The sequence below is a fragment of the Mobula hypostoma genome, chromosome X2 (genome assembly GCF_963921235.1).
Source record: "Mobula hypostoma chromosome X2, sMobHyp1.1, whole genome shotgun sequence".
Classification (NCBI taxonomy): Eukaryota; Metazoa; Chordata; class Chondrichthyes; order Myliobatiformes; family Myliobatidae; genus Mobula; species Mobula hypostoma.
In genome coordinates this window covers 49,425,203-49,447,856 of record NC_086129.1, presented here as the reverse complement: position 1 = coordinate 49,447,856, position 22,654 = coordinate 49,425,203, and the positions used below count along the sequence as shown (strand labels likewise).

Here is a 22,654-nt window from a genome sequence, read left to right as displayed (position 1 = left end):
TTTCTATTTCCAGTTGTAATTTGTAGTCCACATCCCTGCAGCTGTTTGGAGGCCTATAAATAACTGCCATCAGGGTCCTTTTACCCCTGCTATTCCTTAGATCAACCCATAAAGATTCTGCACCTTCCGATCCTATATCACCTCTTTCTAATGATTTAATATCATTTCTTACCAATAAAGCCACGCCTCCCCCTCTGCCTACCTTCCTATCCTTCCGATACACCGTGTATCCTTGGACGTTCAGCTCCCAGAGACATGCATCCTTTAGCCACGTCTCAGTGATGGCCACAATATCAAACCTGCCAATCTGTAGCTGTACAACAAGATCATCCACCTTATTTCTTATGCTGCGTGCACTTAAGTACAACACCTTAAGACCAGTATTTGATACTTTTTGCTTTGATTTCACTGCAACTTTATTGCACTGCAACTCATACCAATGGCTACACATTTGCCCCATCACCTGCCTGTCTTTCCTGACATCTTTACTGCTCACTATCTTAGATTTATTTCTGTTTCCCCCTTCCTCCGCTCAATCATTCCGGTTCCCATCCCCCTGCCAAATTAGTTTAAACTCTCCCTAACAGCTCTATTAAACTTTCCCGCCAGGATATTGGTCCCCTTCGGGTTCAGGTGTAACCTGTCCTTTTTGAACAGGTCATACTTCCCCCAGAAGAGATCCCAATTATCCAAGAATCTGAAGCCCTGCCCCCTACACCAGTCTCTCAGCCAGGCATTCATCTGCCTGATCCGACTACTCTTGCCCTCGCTAGCACGTGGCACAGGTAGCAATCCCGAAATTACTACCCTGGAGGACCTGCTTCTCATTGGACATAGGAGCAGAACTAGGCCATTTGGCCTATCAAGTCTGCTCCATAATTCAATCACGGCTGTCCTTTTTTCTTCTCCTCAGCCCCACTCCTTGGCCTTCTCCCCGTAATCTTTGATCCCATGTCCAATCAAAAACCTATCAAGCTCTGCCTTAAATATGCCCAATGACCTGGTGTCCACAGCTGCCTGTGGTAATAAATTCCACAAATTCATCACCTCTGGCTAAAGAAATTTCTCCGCATCTCTGCTTGAAATGAACACCCCACTATCCTGAGGCTGTGCCTTTTTGTCCTGGACTCCCCCATCATGAGAAACATCCTTTCAACATCTACTCTGTCAAGGTCTTTCAACAACCCTCCTTATCCTTCTAAGTTCCAGCGAGTACAGACCCAGAGCTGTCAAACATTCCTCATATGATAACCCTCTCATTCCTGGAATCATCCTTGGACATACAATAGAGCAAAAGTTAGTGGGAAGTTGGAGGGTGGGAAGCTTTTAAAAGCCACCAGAAAGCAACCAAAAAAAATTCATTAAGAAGGTAACGATGGAATACAGAAGTAAGGTCACCAATAATATTAAAGAGGTTATCAAAAGTTTCTTCAGATAGTAATGGAGCAATGAAATGGCAGATAAACAATATGTATTTTGCATCAATCATCACTGTGGAAGACACCAACAGTACGGTGAAAGTTCCAGGTGCCAGTGGTCATGAAGTGTGTGAAGTTACCATAACTAGGGAGTAGGTTCTTAGTAAACTGAAAGGTCTGAAGGTTGTTAAGTCACCTGGTCCAGATGGTGTACATCCCAGAGTTCTGGAATCAATTGATTCCAGAATGGTTCTGGAAGACTGGAGATTTGCAAATGTCACTCCACTATTCAAGAAGGGAGAGACGCAGAAGAGAGGAAACTATATGCCAACTACTCTGACCTCAGTACAGGTTTCCCCCGCCATCCGAAGGTAGAGCTTTCCTATGAAACGGTTCGTAAGCCAGAATGTCGTAAAGCGAAGAAGCAATTACCATTTATTTATATGGGAAAAATTTGTGAACGTTCGCAGACCCAAAAATAACCTACCAAATCATGCCAAATAACACATAAAACCGAAAATAACAGTAACATAGTAAAAGCAGGAATGATATGATAAATACACAGCCTATATAAAGTAGAAATACTTTTCCACAATCATTGCTGCACTGTTCTCCGTAGCAAAAGTCTCACGCAACCGCTCTCGGCAAAAACATGCACAAGCGCTCTCGGCAGAAACACTCTCTCCAGTAACCTTTAAGCTATGAAGCTGCCAAATCATACCAAATAACACATAAAAATACACAGCCTATATAAAGTAGAAATAATGTATGTACAGTGTAGTTTCACTTACCGGAATCAGGAAGACAGCACCGAGCACACTGATGATGGTGTGTTAGGCTGAGTCGTCGGAGGGTGGGGTGGTGCAGTGGCCCCCACCCTCCCGGCCGCCGACCGATACCGATCCGTGAAGCATGCAGGGGTGCAGTGGTGACCAGGACGCATCCAGCACCTCTTGAAGAAAAAAGCCAAAATAAACAAGCTAATTAATTAGGTGCCACCTGGCACGTAATTATTTAGCTTGTTTATTTCGGCTTTTTTCTTAAAGAGGTGCTGGGTGCCTCCCGGCTACCGCTGCATTCTCCACAAATCGGTATCTGTCCGCAGTCCAGAGGTTGGGACCACTGGGGTGTCATCTCATCGTCGTCTGTTTCCATGAGGGCAGGCAGCTCATCTTCTTCTATGTCTGCCTGCCTCGATGTCAAAGGTCGAGGTTCGTCGTCTGCTGTGGCTGATGTGGAAGGCTTGAAAAACGACAGTATGCTTGACTGCTAGCCTCGCACATTTTTCTATCATACAGTTCTTTGTAAGCACTCAAGCCATCTTGCAAATATGCCCTATACCTCGGTAGCCTTTCAAAATTAAAGTCGTGCTTTATCATTGCACAGAAAATCTCACGCAGTTGCTTCACGTTCAGTTCCTGGATGACTTCACTTTCGGTCCGTTCGCTTCTGCATTCGGTTTTGGTTGTTATCCTTTCCTCTCCCAATTGCATCAGCTCTTCATCTATCAGTTCTTGGTCATGGGATGCCAAAACCTCTTCAACATCATCTTCGTCAACTTCCATAAGCCAAACTCACTTTGTCCTTATTTTGTTCACTACAGTCGAAACGCTTAATTATGTCTAGCTTACACTAAGTGTAACACCCTTACGAGCTCTTTTAGGCTTTTCCGATACCTTAGAACTCATCTTGCTAACGGATGCTCACAGGCACGTGTTTAAGCAATACCGGCTAGAATGCAGTTCTGAATCCAGGGGAGGAGTGGCTGCTTGGGGCATGCGCTGTTTTTTTTCACGCGCTGCTTTTTATCGTGCGCTTCCTTTTTTCATAACAGTGAGAACACCTTCTGTTAGCAAAAACAGGTAACTAATGTAGGTCTTTCGTAACAGTGAGGTTTCGTAAAGTGAACGTTCGAAAAGCAGGGGACACCTGTAGTTGGGAAGACGTTGGAGTTGATTGTTAATTATGTGGTTTCAGGGTACTTGGAGGTACATGATCAAGTAGGCTGTAGTCAGCATTGTTTCCTCAAGGGGAAGTCTTGCCTGACAAATTTGTTGGAATTCTTTGAAGAAATAGCAAGCAGGATAGACAAAGGAGAATCAGTCGATGTCATGTACTTTGATTTCTAGAAGGCTTTTGACAAGGTGCCACACATAAGGCTGCTTAACAAGCTATGAGCCCATGGTATTACAGGAAAGATTCTAGCATGTATAAGACGGTGGCTTATTGTCAGGAGGCAAAGAGTGGGAATAAAGGGAACCTTTTCTGGTTGGCTGCCGGTGACTAATGGTGTTCCACAGGGGTCTGTTTTTGGACCGATTCTTCGTACATAGTAGGTCAATGAATTGGATGATGGAATTGATGGCTTTGTTTCAATGTTTGCAGACGATATGAAGATAGGTGGAGAAGCAGGTAGTTTTGAGGAAGTAGAGAGTCCACAGAAGGACTGAGATAGATTAGGAGAATGGGCAAAGAAATGGCAGATGGAATACTGTGTTGTGAAGTGCATGGTTATGCACTTTGGTAGAAGAAATGAAGGTTTTGACTATTTTCGAAATGGAGAGAAAATGTAAAAAACTGAGGTGTGTTGAGAGTTGGGAGTCCTTGTGGAGGATTCCTTGGGGGTTAATTTGCAAGTTGAGTCTGGTGAGGAAGGCAAATGCCATGTTAGCATTAATTTCAAAGGACTATAATATAAAAGCAAGGGTGTAAGGTTGAGACTTTATAAAGCACTGGTGAGGTTTACTTGAAATATTTTGAGCAGTTTTGGGCCCCTTATGTTAGAAAGGATGTGCTGAAATTGGAGAGGGTTCATAGGAGGTTCACGAAAATTATTCCAAGATTGAATGGCTTGTCATATGAAGAGCATTTAAAGGATCTGGGCCTGTATTCGCCGGAATTCAGAAAAATAAAGGGTGATCTCATTGAAACTTATCGAATGGTGAAAGGCCTTGATAGAGTGGATGTGGAGAGGATGTTTCCTTTGGTGAGGGAGTCTAAGACCAGAGGACACAGCCTGAGAATAGAGGGGCATCCTTTCAGATGAGGAGGAATTTCTTCAGCCAGAGAGTGGTGAATCTGTGGAATTTGTTGCCATAAGCAGTTGCAGAGGCCAAGTCTTTGTGTATATTTAAGGCAGATGTTGATTGGTCTGGCCATGAAAGGATATGCAGAGAAGGCAAGAGATTAAGGCTGAGAGGAAAATTGGATGAACTTCAATGAAATGGCAGAGCAGACTTGATGTGCCAAATGACCTAAATATACTTATATATGTTATGGTGTTATGGTCTTGTGTGTTATGAAATTTGTCATAGGAGAGCAGCATCTCTTACTGGGGACCCCCACCACTCAGGTCATGCTCTCTTCTCACTGCTGCCATCACGAGGAAGGTACAGGAGCCGCAGGACTAACACCACCAGGTTCAGGAACAGTTGTTACCACTCAACCATCACGCCCATGAACCAAAGGGGATTACTTCACTGAACATCACTCGCCCATCACTGAAATGTTCCCACAATCTATGAGCTCATTTTCAAGTGCTTCATCTCATCTTCTCAGTATTTACTGCTTATTTATTAACTTTTTTCTCTCTTTTGTATTTTCATAGTTTGTTGTTTTTGCATATCGGTTGTTTGTCTTCTCTGTTGGCTGCGGTCTTTCATTGATCGCATTATAGTTCTTGGATTTCCTGAGTTTGCCCACAAGAAAACAAATCTCAGGGTCGTATATGGTGACATATATGTACTTTGATAAATTTACTTTGAACTTTTTGAAATTTCATTGTGATTCTAAATTGGAGAAAGGCCAATTTTGGTATCAGAAATGATTTGCCAAGTGTGGATTGGGACACGCTGTTTTCTGGCAAAGGTGGACTCGGAAAGTGGGAGGCCTTCAAAAATGAATGTTTGAGAGTGCAAAGCTCTTATGTGCCTGTCAGAATAAAAGGTAAAGATAACAGACTTGAACTGTCTTTATTACTTACATCCTTCATGCACGTTAGTAAAAATCTTTCCGTTACGTCTCTGTTCAAATGTGTAATGTGCAATTATATTAATTTATAATAAATATTATGTACAACAGGATAGTCAATATAACATAGAATTACAGTTGCATCAACATGAAGGGAACCTCGCTTTTCAACTGAGTAGTGTTCCTCGGGCGTCAGTATTGGGACCACTAATTTTCACGTTGTTTGTCAATGATTTAGATAATGGAATTAATGGCTTTGTGACAAAGTTTGCGAGTGATACAAAGATAGGTGGAGGGGTAGGTAGTACTGAGGAAGCACTGCGATTGTAGCAGGACTTAGACAAATTGCAAGAATGGGCAACAAAAGTGGCAAATGGAATACAGTGTTGGGAAATGTATGATAATGCATTTTAGTAAAAGGAACAATAGTGCAGACTATTATCTAAATGGGGAGAAGATTCAAACATCAGAAGTGCAGAGGGACTTGGGAGTCCTCGTGCAAGACTCCCAGAAGGTTAATTTACAGGTTGAGTATGTGGTAAAGAAGGCAAATGCAATGTTAGCATTTATTTCAAGGAGAATAGAATATAAAAACAAGGAGATAATGCTGAGACTTTATAAGACACTAGTCAGGCCGCACTTGGGAGTATTGTCAACAGTTTTGGGCCCCATATCTCAGAAAGGGTGTGCTCTCATCGGAGAGGGTCGAGAGGAGTTTAATGAGGATGACTCCGGGAATGAAGGGGTTAACGTATGAGGAGTGTTAGGCAGCTTTGGGCCTGAACTCACTGGAATTTGGAAGATTGCATGGGGGATCTCATTGAAACTGACTGAATGTTGAAAGCACATATGCATATGGAGAGGATGTTTCCTATGGTGGGGGTATTGAGAACTAGAGAGCACAGCCTCAAAATTGAGAGGCAGTCTCATAGAACAGAGATAATGAGGAATTTTTTTAAGGAGAGTGGTGAATTTATGGAATGCTGTGCCACAGACTGTGGTGGAGCCCAAGTCTATGAGTATATTTAAGGCAGAAGTTGATCGTTTCCTGATTGGTCAGAGCATCAAAGGACATGGCAAGAAGGGAGGCGTATGGGGTTGAGTTGGATCCAGAATCAGCCATGATGGAGTGGTGGAGCAGACTCAATAGCTTGAATGGCCTAATTCTGCTCCCATGTCTTATGGTCTCAAATGAAGGTGAATAAATCCCCAGGGCCTGACAAGGTGTTACTCCAGACCCGGGGGGGGGGGGGGGGGGCGGGGCAGGGGGCATGCAGAAATTACCAGGGCTCAAGCAGAGATATTCAAAACATCCTTAGTGCCAGGGGATTGGAGGATAGCCAATGTTGTTCCACTGTTTAAGAAAGGCTCTAAACATAAACCAAGAAATTATAGGTCAGTGAGTCTGACATGAGTAGTGTGAAAGTTATTAGAAGATGTTCTAAGGGGCCAGATATATGATTATTTGGATAGACATGGACTGATTAAAGATAGTCAGCTTGGCTTCATGTATGGTAGGTCATGTCTAACGAATCTTATAGAGCTTTTTGTGGAAGTTACCAGGAAAGTGGATGAAGGCAAGGCAGTGGATGTTTCTACATGGACTTTAGTAAGGCACTTGACAAGGTCCTGCACGGGAGGCTGGTCAAGAAGGTTCGGCATTCAGGATGAGGTAGTAAATTGGATTAAACATTGGCTTTGTGGGAGAAACCAGAGAGTGGTAGTAGATGACTGGAGGCCTGTGACTAGTGGAGTGCTGCAGGGAACGTCGCTGAGTACTTTGTTGTTTGTTATCTAGATCAATCATCTGGATGATAGTGTGGTTAATTGGATCAGCAAATTTGTGGATGACACCAAGATCGGGGGTGTAGTGGACAGTGAGGAAGACTTATCATGGCTTTCAGAGGGACATACATCAGCTGGAAAAATGGCAGTTGAAATTTAATACAGACAAGCGCAAGGTTTTGCACTTTGGTAGGACCAACCAGAGTAAGTCTTCCACAGTGAACAGTATGGCACTGTGGAGTGTGGTAGAAAGTGATGTCACAGGTAGATAGGATTGTAAGGAAAGCTTTTGGCACATTTGCCTTCATAAATCAATGGATTGAGTACAGGAAACACGCATCAAGGTTGCTGGTGAACGCAGCAGGCCAGGCAGCATCTCTAGGAAGAGGTACAGTCGACGTTTCAGGCCGAGACCCTTCGTCAGGACTAACTGAAGGAGGAGTGAGTAAGGGATTTGAAAGTGGGAGGGGGAGGGGGAGATCCAAAATGATAGGAGGAGACAGGAGGGGGAGGGATCTCTTACTAGCTCTTCCTTCAGTTAGTCCTGACGAAGGGTCTCGGCCCGAAATGTTGACTGTACCTCTTCCTAGAGATGCTGCCTGGCCTGCTGCGTTCACCAGCAACTTTGATGTGTGTTGCTTGAATTTCCAGCATCTGCAGAATTCCTGTTGATTGAGTACAGGAGATGGGATGTTATGTTGAAATTGTATAAGACGTTGGTGAGGCCTCACTTGGAGTATTGTGTGCAGTTTTGGTCACCTGCCTATAGGAAAGATGTAAATAAGGTTGAAAGAGGACAGAGAAATTTTAGAAGGATGTTGCTGGGACTGGAGGACCCGAGTTAAAAGGAAAGATTAAAGAGGTTAGGAATGTATTCTAGAACATAGAAAATTGAATTGAATTGACTTTATATGAGTATAAGGGCACTTTATCTTAATGCCCATAGTATTAGAAACAAGGTCAGTGAACCTGTGGCACAGATCAGTACCAAGGCATATGATTTAGTGGCAATTACAGAAACCTGGTTGTAAGGTGGAGATGACTGGGAATTAAATATCCGAGGGTATCAGGTAATACGGTAAGATAGGCAGGAAGGCAAAGGAGGTGGGGTGGCGTTCTTGATAAGGGATGAGATCAGGGCGATTGTGAGAGGCGATATAAGATCTACGGAGCAGAATGTTGAGTCCATCTGGGTAGAGATAGGAATAGTAAAGGGAGAACAATCACTGGTGGGTGTTGTCTATAGGCCACCTAATAAAAATATTGCAGTGGCAGAGGTGATTAACCAAGAAATAACTGAGGCTTGCAAGAATGGAACGGCAGTTGTCATGGGGGATTTTAACTTCCACAAAGATTGGGTGAATCAGGTTGGTCAAGGAAGCCTTGAGGAGGACTTCATAGAATGCATCCATGATGGCTTTCTTGAGCAGCATGTTAGTGAACCTACTAGGGAAAATGCTATCTTAGATGTAGTCCTGTGCAATGAGACGGGTAAGATTAACGATCTTGTAGTGAGGGATCCTCTTGGAAAGAGTGATCATAGTATGATTGAATTTCGCATTCAGATGGAGGATGAAATAGTTAGATCGAAAACAAGTGTATTATGCCTGAACAAGGGAGACTACAACAGGATGAGAGAGGAGCTGGCTAATGTGGATTGGGAGCACAGGCTATTTGGTAGGACAGTTGAGGAACGGTGGAATACTTTCAAAGAGATTTTTCACAGTGCTCAACAAAATTAAAGTAAAAGCATCTGTTAGTCTTGTGAGACCATGGATCTGTGCCTGGAAAGTCTTCACTCTCCAGGGCACAGGCCTGGGCAAGGTTGTATGGAAGACCAGCAGTTGCAAGTCTCCCCTCTCCATGACACCAATGTTGTCCAAGGGAAGGGCATTAGGACCCATACACCAGTGTCGTCGCAGAGCAATGTGTGAGTTAAGTGCCTTGCTCAAGGACACAACACGTTCCCTCGGCTGTGGCTTGAACTCACGGCCTTCAGGTAGCTAGTCCAATGCCTTAACCACTTGGCCACGTGCCCACATACACAACAAAAGTATATTCCAGTCAAAAGGACAGTAAGTGTGGGGAGAGCCAGCCTAGGATAACTAAGGAAATAAAACATTGTATCAAATTAAAAGCTCGTGTACAAAGTCGCAAAGAGTAGTGGGAGAATGGAGGATTGGGAAAACTAAAAAGCAACAGAGAACAACTAAACAAGAAATAAGGAAAGGGAAGATAGAGCATGAAAGTAAATTAGCACAAAATATAAAAACAGATAGTAAAAGTTTTTATAAATATATAAAGCGGAAGAAGGTGGCTAAAGTCAATGTAGGGCCCTTGGAATACGAGAGGGGGAAATTGATATTGGGTGATAAGGAAATGGCTGAGGCATTGAACGACTATAAGTATTTTGTGTCGGTCTTCACGGTGGAGGATGAGTCTAATACGCCAAAGAATGATGTTAAGGATGAAATGGGAGGTGAGAACCTCGATAAAATCACTGTCACTAAAGAGATAGTGATGAGCAAACTAGAGGGCCTGAAGGTAGGTAAGTCCCATGGTCCTGCTGGGATGCATCCCAGGGTGCTGAGGGAATTGGCGGAGGTTATAGTAGACGCGTTGGTAATCATTTACCAAAATTTGGTAGACTCTGGGCAGGTCCCGGTGGATTGGAAGACAGCAAATGTCACGCCACTTTTTTTTTTAAAAAAAGGATGTAAGCAATAGATGGGCAACTATAGGCCAGTTAGCTTAACATCTATAGTCGGGAAAATGCTTGACGCTGTCATTAACATAGGTTAAAAAAAAACCTACAGCACAATACAGGCCCTTCGGCCCACAAAGTTGTGCCAAACATGTCCCTACCTTAGAAATTACTCGGCTTACCCATAGCCCTCTACTTTTCTAAGCGCCATGTACCTATCCAAAAGTCTCTTAAAAGGCACTATCGTATCCGCCTCCACCACCGTTGCCAGCAGCCCATTCCATGCACTCACCACTCTCTACATCAAAAAACTTGCCCCTGACATCTCCTCTGTACCGGCTCCCCAGCACCTGAAACCTGTGTCCTCTTGTGGCAACCATTTCAGCCCTGGGAAAAAGCCTCTGTCAATCCACGCGATCAATGCCTCTCACGTCTTGTACACCTCTATCAGGTCACCTCTCATCCTCCGTTGCTCCAAGGAGAAAAGGCCGAGTTCACTCAACCTATTCTCATAAGGCATGCTCCCCAATCCAGGCAACATCCTTGTAAATCTCCTCTGCACCCTTTCTATGGTTTCCACATCCTTCCTGTCGTGAGGCGACCAGAACTGAGCACAGTACTCCAAGCGGGGTCTGACCAGGGTCCTTTATAGCTGCAACATTACCTCTTGGCTCCTAAATCCAGTTCCACGATTGATGAAGGCCAATACACCGCACACCTTCTTAACAACAGAGTCAACCTGCGCAGCTGCTTTGAGTGTCCTATGGACTCAGACCCCAAGATCCCTCTGATCCTCCACACTGCCAAGAGTCTTACCATTAATACTATATTCTGCCATCATATTTGACCTACCAAAATGAACCACCTCACACTTATCTGGGTTGAACTCCATCTGCCACTTCTCAGTCCAGTTTTGCATCTTATCAATGTCCCGTTGTAACCTCTGACAGCCCTCCACACTATCCACAACACCTCCAACCTTTGTGTCATCAGCAAACTTACTAACCCATCCCTCCACTTCTTCATCCAGGTCATTTATAAAAATCACAAAGAGTAGGGATCCCAGAACAAATCCCTGAGGCACACCACTGGTCACTGACCTCCATGCAGAATATGACCCATCTACAACCACACTTTGCCTTCTGTGGGTGAACCAGTTCTGGATCTACAAAGCAATGTCCCCTTGAATTCCATGCCTCCTTACTTTCTCAATAAGCCTTGCATGGGATACCTTATCAAATGCCTTGCTGAAATCCATATATGCTACATCTACTCTCTTCCTTCATCAATGTGTTTAGTCACATCCTCAAAAAATTCAGTCAGGCTGGTAAGGCACAACCTGCCCTTGACAATGCCATGCTGACTATTCGTAATCATATTATACCTCTCCAAATGCTCATAAATCCTGCCTCTCAGGATCTTCTCCATCAACTTACCAACCACTGAAGTCAGACTCACTGGTCTATAATTTCCTGGGCTATCTCTACTCCCTTTCTTGAATAATGGAACAACATCCGCAACCCTCCAATCCTCCGGAACCTCTCCCATCCTCTCCCATCCTCATTGATGATGCAAAGATCATCGCCAGAGGCTCAGCAATCTCGTCCCTCGCCTCCCACAGGAAGAAGAAATAGCAAAACATTTAGAAAGCAGTGGTTCCATTAGACAGATGCAGCATGGATTCAGAAAGGGCAGGTCCTGTTTGACAAACTTACTGGAGTTCTTTGAGGACATAATGAGTGCAGTGGATAGAGGGGAACAGATGGATGTCGTATACTTGGATTCCCAGAAGGCTTTCAATGAGGTGCTGCACAAGAGACTTATAAATAAGGTACGGATGCATGGAGTCGGAGGAAGTGTATTGGCATGGATAGTGGATTGGTTAACCAATAGAAGGCAGAGAGTTGGTATAAATGGGTGTTTCTCCGGTTGGCAGTCAGTGGTGAGTGGGGTGCCGCAGGGGTCGGTGCTGGGCCCGCAGCTGTTTACCATTTACATTGATGATTTGGAAGAGGGGACCGAGTGTAGTGTAGCAAAATTTGCTGATGATACTAAACTGAGCGGAAAATCAAATTGTACAGAGGATGTGGAGAGTCTGCAGAGGGATATAGATAGGTTAAGAGAGTGGGTCAAGGTCTGACAGATGGAATATAACATTGGTAAATATGAGGTCATCCACTTTGGAAGGAATAATAGAAGAGCAGATTATTTAAATGGTGAAAGATTGCAGCATGCAGTTGTGCAGAGGGACTTAGGAGTGCTTGTTCATGAATTGCAAAAAGTTGGCTTGCAGGTACAACAGGTTATTAAAAAGGCAAACTGAATGTTGGCCTTCATTGCTACAGGAATTGAATTCAAGAGCAGGGAGGTCATGCTGCAACTATACAGGGTACTGGTGAGGCTGCACCTGGAGTACTGTGTGCGGTTCTGATCTCCATACTTGAGGAAGGATATACTGGCTTTGGAGGCAGTTCAGAGGAGATTCACCAGGTTGATTCCAGGGATGAAGGGGTTAACCTATGAGGAGAGATCGAGTCGCCTGGGACTATACTCTCTGGAGTTCAGAAGAATGAGAGGGGATCTTATAGAAACATACAAAATTTTGAAAGGGATAGATAAGATAGAAGTACGAAAGTTGTTTCCATTGGTAGGTGAGACTAGAACTAGGGGACATTGCCTCAAGATTCAGGGGAGAAGATTTAGGACAGAGATGAGGAGAAACTGTTTTTCCCAGAGAGTGGTGAATCTGTGGAATTCTCTGCCCAGGGAAGCAGTTGAGGCTTCTTCACTAAATATGTTTAAGGAACAGTTCGATAGATTTTTAACTATTTTTAATATTTAATATTTGTAATCCAGGGAGTGTGAAGCGCAGAATCAAATATCGCTGTGATGATTGTACGCTGGCGACAATAAAGTATAAAGTAAGGGAATTAAGGGTTATGGGGAAAAGGCAGGTAGATGGAGCTGAGTTTACGGACAGATCAGCCTTGATCTTATTGAATAGCAGGGCAGGCTTGATGGGCCAGATGGTCTACTCCTGCTCCTATTTCTTATGTTCTTATTTCTTACATCCTTCACCTATATGAGGAGTAAAAATCTTTATGTTACGTCTCCATCTAAATGTTCAATGTGCAATCATAATAATTTATAATAAGTAGAACAGTCAACGTAATATAGAGTACACTCAAGTCAGCGTGAGTTAATCAGTCTGGGCTGGTGGAAGAAGCTGTCCCGGAGCCTGTTGGTCCTGGCTTTTATGCTGCTATACCGTTTCCCGGATTGTAGCAGCTGGAATAGATTGTGGTTGGGGTGACTTGGGTCCCCAATGATCCTACGGGCCCTTTTTACAAGTTCACAACTACAGATGTGCGGGGCTGTCTGCACCACTCTCTGCAGAGTCCTGCAATTAAGGGAGGTACAGTTCCCATACCAGGCAGTGATGCAGCCAGTCAGGTTGCTCTCAATTGTGCCCCTGTAGAAAGTTCCTAGGCTTTGGGGGCCCATACCAAACTTCCTGAGCTGTCTGAAGTGAAAGAGGCACTGCTGATAGAGATTTGATAGAGGTATGCAAAATTGAGGGGTGTGGACAGGGTAAATGCAAGTGGGCTTTTTCCACTGAGGTTGGTTGAGACGACAACCACGGATTAAGGGTGAAAGGTGACAAATTTAAGTGGAATATAAGAGGAAACTTCTTCACTCAGAGTGTGGAATGAGTTGCCAGCACAAGTGGTCCAGACTAGCACAATTTCAATGTTGAAGAGAAGTTTGGATAGATGCATGGATAGCAGGGATATGGAGAGCTATTGTCCCGGTGCAGGTCGATGGGAGTCAGCAGTTTAAATAGTTTTGGCACGGACTAGAGGGGCTGAAGGGCCTGTTTCCGTACTGTACTTCTCTGTGACTGTTTGACTTATTCTTCTAAACTTCAGCGAGTAAATGGCCCAAAGCCACCAAACGCTCCTTATTCTGGAATTTTTTTTGACTGAGGATTCCTTGTCTATCTAATTATAATACTTGTTTTTACTTTGGGACTTTTTTTTGTGCAGCTGTTCACTGAACTAACCAACCTTGAACCTGTATCTGGAGGATTCGAACTTTCAGATTCAATGTAAGTATGCAAATACAAGCTCATGGTTAAATGATGGTTAGATTACTTGATTAGTAATCCAGAGGTAGAAATAATGATCCAATGTGGTGCTGGCTAAGTGTTGTGCAGAATGGGTAATGCAGAGAGTAACACAGGAAGTGCTGGATATTACACTTGGTGTGATTATGAGAGGTTCCAGAGAGTCATGGACAAACTGAGTGAGTAGGTATGTACAGAGCAGATGTAGTGTAACATGAAAAATGTCAGGCCATATTCAGTAAATTTAACAGTAAAGCAGAGCATTTGTTGAGTATTCTCTTTCATCTCTATTTTCATTCATCTCTTTGAGATTGGTTGCAGTCAAACTTGTTTACTATTCAGTCTCTCTTCTCTGCACTCAGCCATGTACATTCCTTATGTTTTCTCTACCCCACCATCTTCTCTGCAGTTTTCTAGTTTTAACTATTGAAGAAATAGCAATGAAACATATTCTGTTCTTTTCCTGCAGAAACCTCCTGAACTTTGTGTTTGCAGCATTGTCTGCTTTTATTTGAAGCAAATAGTTCTCTGTTTTATACAAATAAAAACTAATTTCCATCTATTCTGTTATCTGTAAACTACCTTTGAGATTTTTTGATATGAAGTTTGAAAAAGGTACAATAGCTATTAATTTTAACCAAAAGAAGCTAACAACATTTGCAGTATATTCTTACTAAACTCGTGTTGTTTAAAATTTAGTGTGATGAATTATTTTAAGTATTTTTTTCTCATCTTCATCAATTTTGTTTTCTTTTCCCAGGAGTTTTGAAAGAGTGACAACCCTGCCTGAATTAGCTTATTATGGGCTTAAACTACTGTGCTCACCTATCCATGGTGATGTGAATAAGGTACTGGTCTTTAAAGTTTTTCGATAAGCTTTGATTCTGCACAACATTTGAAATAATAATGTACTGGATTTTTTAAATCTTTCAGACACTGCGCTACCTGTTTCGAAGATTATTAAATGTAATTTTAATGCTGGATGGTGAGGAAGGTACCAGATCTGTTGTAGTGGGACAGAGAGCTATCAATGCCAGAGGTCAAGCCATTAGATTTGTAAGGTCAGTAATTCTCATGAAAACATTCTTGGATAAATCACTTTTTGAGCTTGCATTTTAACATTTTAAAATGGAGTTGGTTCAATAGGCAAATTGGTATTTGTTTAAATCAAGACATTCATTAATTTCATTTCTTTGTGGAGCTGTAAAGCAATTATTTACTGATATTACTGTAATCCCAGTCCAGCATTGTGGAAGTAAGTAAATTCAGGCAATATGCTTCCAGAACAGGTGGTCCAAGATTTCTGTGTTACAGTATGCACTTTATACAAGGAATAATGCAATCACTTCAGTAGTTAATAGCATGTATTGTTCTTAAAAAAAAGGAACACCTTTTTTTTATTTGTGGAATAAGGAGCAGCATGAGGTCAATGGATTCCTCAAGCCTGCAGCACCATTCAACAAGGTCACAACTGGACCCAATCCTGTCCTTGGCCTCTTTCCCCATACTTCTTGTGCTCTTGTGGTTTAAACACCTGAAAATATCTCTCTCAAATGTGTTCAATAACTGTTGTCTTCTCAGCTCTCTGAAATTCCGAAGAGCTACGACTTTCTGAGAGAACTTATTCATTTCAGACTTAAGTGTGTGACTGATTCTGAAACATTGCCCCAAGCTCTGGGTTGGGGTTGGGGTGGTTGGCATAGTAGCATAGTGGTTAGGGTAGCTCTTTACAGTACCAGCGATCGGGGTTCATTTCCTACCGCTGTCTGTAAGGAGCTTGCATGCATGTCTCTCCTCTTGACTGCATAGGTTTCCTCTGAATGCTCTGGTTTCCTATCACATTCCAAAGACGTACTTAGCCTTAGTAAGTTGTGGGCATAATATGTTGGCGCCGGATGCATGGTAACACTTGAGGGCTGACCCCAGCACACCCCCGGACTTTTGGTCATTTACACCAATGTTGCATTTCATTTTCTCCACCGATTGTGTAGAGAGATGTTGTTAAACCTACATACGAAGTCAGGAATCAAAAGGTTGACCATTGTGGGACTAATGTCCTGAGCTGTTATATATTTCAATGCAAGCAGTATCATAGGAAAAGCAGATGAGCTCAGGGCATGGATCGGCACATGGAATTATGACGTTGTAGCTATTAGTGAGACTTGGTTGCAGGAGGGGCAGGACTGGTAATTGAATATTTCGGGGTTCTACTGTTTTAGACGTAGTAGAGCGTGATGGATTAAAGAGGGAAGGGGTGGCATTATTAGTCAGGAAAATGCCAGGGCAGTGCTCAGTTGGGACTGACTGGAGGACTCAACTGGTGAGGTATTGTGGTGGAACTGAGGAATAAGAAAGAAATAATCACGTTAGTAAGTTTGTGTAGGGGAAAGCTTTGTATCTGGTAATCATAATGCCAGTAGTTTCAAGGTAATTATAGAAAATGATACCTCTGGCCCTCGGATTGAGATTCTGAATTGGTGAAATACCATCAAAATCGGCCTAAGGAACGATCTGCCAATTGTGTATTCGGACAGGCGGTTTTCTGGCAAAAGTGAACTTGGAAAGTGGGAGGCCTTCAAAAACAAAGTCTTGAGAGTACAGAGTTTGTGTGTTCCTGTCTGAATAAAAGGCAAGGGTAACAGGTTTATGGAACCTTGGTTTTCAAGAGATATTGAGGCCTTCGTTTAGTAAAAGAAGGAAGTGCAGAGGAGGTATAGGCAGGCAGGAAAAAAATAAGATACTTAAGAATAAGAAATGTAAGAGAACAATTAAGGAAATCAGGAGGGCTATAAAAAGGCATGAGTTTGCTCTAGCAGACAAGGGGAAGGAGAATCCTAAGGGCTGCTGAAGATATATTCAGAGTAAAAGGGTAGCAAGGGACAAAATTGGACCTCTGGAAGATCAGAATGGTAATCTATGTGTGCAATTGAAAGAGGTGGGGATTTTTTTCCATCTGTATTTATTCAGGAGGCAGACAGTATCTCCAAGTGCGAAGCAATGCAGCAGCAAGTGCCATGTGCTAGCGAGGGCAAGAATAGTAGGATCAGGCAGATGAATGCGTGGCTGAGAGACTGGTGTAGGGGGCAGGGCTTCAGATTCTTGGATCATTGGGATCTCTTCTGGGGGAAGTATGACCTGTTCAAAATGGACAGGTTACACCTGAACCCGAAGGGGACCAATATCCTGGCGGGAAAGTTTAATAGAGCTGTTAGGGAGGGTTTAAACTAATTTGGCAGAGGGATGGGAACCGGAATGATAGAGCGGAGAAACGGAAAAACAGAAATAAATCTAAGATAGTGAGCAGTAAAGATGTCAGGAAAGACAGGCAGGCGATGGGGGCAAATTTGCAGCCATTGGGATGAGTTGCAGTACAATCAAAGCAAAAAGTGCCAAATACTGGTCTTAAGGTGTTATACTTAAATGTATGCAGCATAAGGAATAAGGTGGATGATCTTGTTGTACAGCTACAGATTAGCAGGTATGATATTGTGGCCATCACTGAGACGTAGCTAAAGGATGCATGTCTCTGGGAGCTGAACGTCCAAGGATACACGGTGTATCGGAAGGATAGGAAGGTAGGCAGAGGGGGAGGCGTGGCTTTATTGGTAAGAAATGATATTAAATCATTAGAAGGAGGTGATATAGGATCGGAAGGTGCAGAATCTTTATGGGTTGAACTAAGAAATCGCAGGGGTAAAAGGACCCTGATGGCAGTTATTTATAGGCCTCCAGACAACTGCAGTGATGTGGACTACAAATTACAACAGGAAATAGAAAAGGCTTGTCAGAAGGGCAGTGTTATGATAATTGTGGGGGATTTTAACATGCGAGTGGATTGGGAAAATCAGGTCGGCACTGGATCTCAAGAGAGAGAATTTGTAGAATGTCTGCGAGATGGCTTTTTAGAACAGCTTGTTGTTGAGCCCACTAGGGGATGGGCTGTACTGGATTGGGTATTGTGTAACGAACCGGAGGTGATTAGAGAGATTGAGGTGAAGGAACCCTTAGGAGGCAGTGATCATAACATGGTTGAGTTCACTGTGAAATTTGAAAAAGAGAAGCCGAAATCTGATGTGTCGTAATTTCAGTGGAGTAAAGGAAATTACAGTGGCATGAGAGAGGAACTGGCCAAAGTTGACTGGAAAGGGATACTAGCGGGAAGGACGGCAGAGCAGCAGTGGCTGGAGTTTATGCGAGAAGTGAGGAAGGTGCAAGACAGATATATTCCAAAAATGAAGAAATTTTCGAATGGAAAAAGGATGCAATCGTGGTTGACAAGAGAAGTCAAAGCCAAAGTTAAAGCAAAGGAGAGGGCATACAAGGAAGCAGAAATTAGTGGGAAGACAGAGCTTACAAAAGAAAACTAAGGTCATTAAGAGGGAAAAGATTAACTATGAAAGGAAGCTAGCAAATAATATCAAAGAGGATACTAAAAGCTTTTTCAAGTATATAAAGAGTAAAAGACAGGTGAGAGTAGACATAGGACCGATAGAAAATGATGCTGGAGAAATTGTAATGGGAGATAAGGAGATGGCAGAGGAACTGAACAAGTATTTTGCATCAGTCTTCACTGAGGAAGACATCAGCAGTATACCGGACACTCAAGGGTGGCAGGGAAGAGAAGTGTGCGCAGTCACAATTACGGCAGAGAAAGTACTCAGGAAGCTGAATAGTCTAAGGGTAGATAAATCTCACGGACCAGATGGAATGCACCCTCGTGTTCTGAAGGAAGTAGCTGTGGAGATTGCAGAGACATTAGCAATGATCTTACAAAAGGCGATTGATTCTGGCATGGTTCCGGAGGACTGGAAGATTGCAAATGTCACTCCGCTATTTAAGAAAGGGGTAAGGAGGCAAAAAGGAATTTATAGACCTGTTAGCTTGACGTCGGTGGTTGGGAAGTTGTTGGAGTCGATTGTCAAGGATGAGATTACAGAGTACCTGGAGGCATATGACAAGATAGGCGGAACTCAACATGGATTCCTTAAAGGAAAATCCTGCCTGACAAACCTATTACAATTTTTTGAGGAAATTACCAGTAGGCTAGACAAGGGAGATGCAGTGGATGTTGTACATTTGGATTTTCAGAAGGCCTTTGACAAGGTGCCACACATGAGACTACTTAACAAGATAAGAGCCCATGGAATTATGGGAAAGTTACATACGTAGATAGAGTGTTGGCTGATTGGCAGGAAACAGAGTGGGAATGAAGGGATCCTACTCTGGTTGGCTGCCGGTTACCAGTGGTGTTCCACAGGGGTCCGTGTTGGGGCCGCTTCTTTTTACATTGTACATCAACGATTTGGATTATGGAATAGATGGCTTTGTGGCTAAGTTTGCTGACGATACGAAGATAGGTGGAGGGGCCGGTAGTGCTGAAGAAACAGAGAGTCTGCAGAGAGACTTGGATAGATTGGAAGAATGGGCAAGGAAGTGGCAAATGAAGTACAATGTTGGAAAGTGTATGGTTATGCACTTTGGCAGAAGAAATAAACGGGCAGACTATTATTTAAATAGGCAAAGAATTCAAAGTTCTGAGATGCAATGGGACTTGGGAGTCCTCGTACAGGATACCCTTAAGGTTAATCTCCAGGTTGAGTCGGTGGTGAAGAAGGCGAATGCAATGTTGGCATTAATTTCTAGAGGAATAGAGTATAGGAGTAGGGATGTGATGTTGAGGCTCTATAAGGCGCTGGTGAGACCTCACTTGGAGTACTGTGGGCAGTTTTGGTCTCCTTATTTAAGAAAGGATGTGCTGACGTTGGAGAGGGTACAGAGAAGATTAACCAGAATGATTCCGGGAATGAGAGGGTTAACATATGAGGAACGTTTGTCCGCTCTTGGACTGTACTCCTTGGAATTTAGAAGAATGAGGGGGGGACCTCATAGAAACAGAAATGCAAAGAAATTTTTTTTAGTCAGAGGGTGGTGAATCTATGGAATTTGTTGCCACAGGCGGCAGTGGAGGCCAAGTCATTGGGTGTATTTAAGGCAGAGATTGATAGGTATCTGAGTAGCAAGGGCATCAAAGGTTATGGTGAGAAGGTAGGGGAGTGGGACTAAATGGGAGAATGGATCAGCTCATGATAAAATGGCGGAGCAGACTCGATGGGCTGAATCGCCGACTTCTGCTCCTTTGTCTTATGGTCTTATGGTCATAGGTCCTGTACAAATTCCAGAGGAGAAGATGTTTTAGAAACATAGAAAATCAACAGCACAATACAGGCCCTTCCGCCCACAATGCTGTACCGAACATGTACTTACTTTAGAACAACACACACAAAAAATGCTGGTGAACACAGCAGGCCAGGCAGCTTCTACAGGAAGAGCTACAGTCGACGTTTCAGGCGGAGACCCTTCGTCCTGAAACGTCGACTGTACCTCTTCCTAAAGATGCTGCCTGGCCTGCTGCGTTCACCAGCATTTTTTGAGTGTGTTGCTTGAATTTCCAGCATCTGCAGATTTCCTTGTGTTTATTTACTTTAGAAATTACCTCTGGTTACCCATAGCCCTCTATTTTTCTAAGCTCCATGTATCTATATTTAAGAGGGAGTGAGATATGGCCCTTGTGGCTAAAGGGATCGGGGGTATGGAGGGAAGGCTGGTACAGGGTTCTGAGTTGGATGATCAGCCATGATCATACTGAATGACGGTGCAGGCTCGAAGGGCCGAATGGCCTACTCCTGCACCTATTTTCTATGTTTCTATCCAGGAGTCTCTTAAAAGACCCTATCGTATCTGCCTCCACCACCGTTGCTGGCAGCCCATTACACACCCTCACCACTCTGCGTTTTTTTAAGAAAAAGCAACTTACCGGACATCTCCTCTCTACATACTTCCAAGCACCTTAAAACTGTGCCCTCTTATGGCAACCATTTCAGCCCTGGGGAAAAAAAGCCTCTGACTATCCACACGATCAATGCCTCTCATCATCTTGTACACCTCTATCAGGTCACCTCTCATCCTCCGTCGCTCCAAGGAAAAAAGGCCTAGTTCACTCTATTCTCATAAGGCATGCTCCCGAGTCTAGGCACATCCTTGTAAATCTCCTCTGCACCCTTAGTATAGTTTCCACATCCTTTCTGTAGTGAGGTGACCAGAACTGAGCACAGTACTCCAAGTGGGGTCTGACCAGGGTCCTATATAGCTGTAACATTACCTCCCTGCTCCTAAATTCAATCCCACGATTGATGAAGGCCAATGCACCGTATGCCTTCTTAACCACAGAGTCAACCTGCACAGCAGCTTAGAGTGTCCTATGGACTCGGACTCCAAGATCCCTCTGATCCTCCACACTGCCAAGAGTCTTACCATTAATACTATATTCTGCCATCATATTTGACCTACCAAAATGAGCCACCTCACACTTACCTGGGTTGAACTCCATCTGCCACTTCTCAGCCCAGATTTGCATCCTATCAGTGTCCCACTGTAACCTCTGACAGCCCTCCACACTATCCACAACACCCCCAACCTTTGTGTCATCAGCAAATTTATTTACCCATCACTTCACTTCTTCATCCAGGTCATTTATAAAAATCACGAAGAGAAGGGGTCCCAGAACAGATCCCTGAGGCACACCACTGGTCACCAATCTCCATGCAGAATACGACCCGTCTACAACCACTCTTTCCCTTCTGTGAGCAAGCCAATTCTGGATCCACAAAGCAAGGTCCCCTTGGATCCCATGCCTCCTTACTTTCTCAATGAGCCTGGCATGGGGTACCTTATCAAATGCCTTGCTGAAATCCATATACACTACATCTACTGCTCTACCTTCATCAACTTGTTTTGTCACATCCTCCAAAAATTCAATCAGGCTGGTAAGGCACGACCTGCCTTTGACAAAGCCATGCTGACTATTCCTGATCAGATTATGCCTCTCCAAATGTTCAGAAATCCTGCCTCTCAGGATCTTCTCCATCAACTTACCAACCACTGAAATAAGACTCACTAGTCTATAATTTCCTGGGCTATCTCTACTCTCTTTCTTGAAATCGGAAACAACATCTGCAACCCTCCAATCATCAGGAACCTCTCCTGTCCCCATTGATGATGCAAAGATCGTTGCCAGAGGCTCAGCAATCTCCTCCCTCGCCTCCCACAGTAGACAGCGGTACATCTCATCCGGTCCCAGAGACTTATCCAACTTGATGCTTTCCAAAAGCTCCAGCACATCCTCTTTCTTAATGTCAATATGCTAAAGCTTTTCAATCCGCTGTAAGTCATCCCTACAATCGCCAAGGTTCTTTTCCGTAGTGAATGTTGAAGCAAAGTATTCATTCGTATCTCTGCCATCTCCTCCGGTTCCATACACACTTTTCCACTGTCACACTTGATTGGTCCTATTCTCCCATGTCTTATCCTCTTGCTCTTCACATACTTGTAGAATGCCTTGAGGTTTTCCTTCATCATGCTCACCAAGGCCTACTCTCGGCCCCTAATGGCTCTCCTAATTTCATTTTGAAGCTCCTTGCTGCTAGCCTAATAATCTAGATCTCTATCATTATCTAGTTTTTTGAACCTTTTGTAAGCTTTTCTTTTCTTCTTGACGAGATTTTCAACAGCCTTTGTACATCACGGTTCCTGTACCCTACCATCCTTTCCCTGTCTCATTGGAACGTACCTATGCAGAACGCCACGCAAATATCC

The 22,654-nt window shown here is 43.5% G+C and overlaps 1 protein-coding gene across 2 annotated transcripts in view; it reads left to right on the top strand.

Moving 5' to 3' along the window:
- Positions 1-22,654, top strand: part of ncapd3 (non-SMC condensin II complex, subunit D3) — a 228,092-nt gene that overhangs the window by 39,865 nt on the left and 165,573 nt on the right. For both annotated transcript variants that reach the window (XM_063038384.1, XM_063038385.1), the window contains exons 6-8: positions 13,923-13,984; positions 14,763-14,850; positions 14,936-15,063. In XM_063038384.1, the coding sequence (XP_062894454.1) occupies positions 13,923-13,984; positions 14,763-14,850; positions 14,936-15,063 (278 nt within the window). The remainder of the gene's footprint in view (positions 1-13,922; positions 13,985-14,762; positions 14,851-14,935; positions 15,064-22,654) is intronic.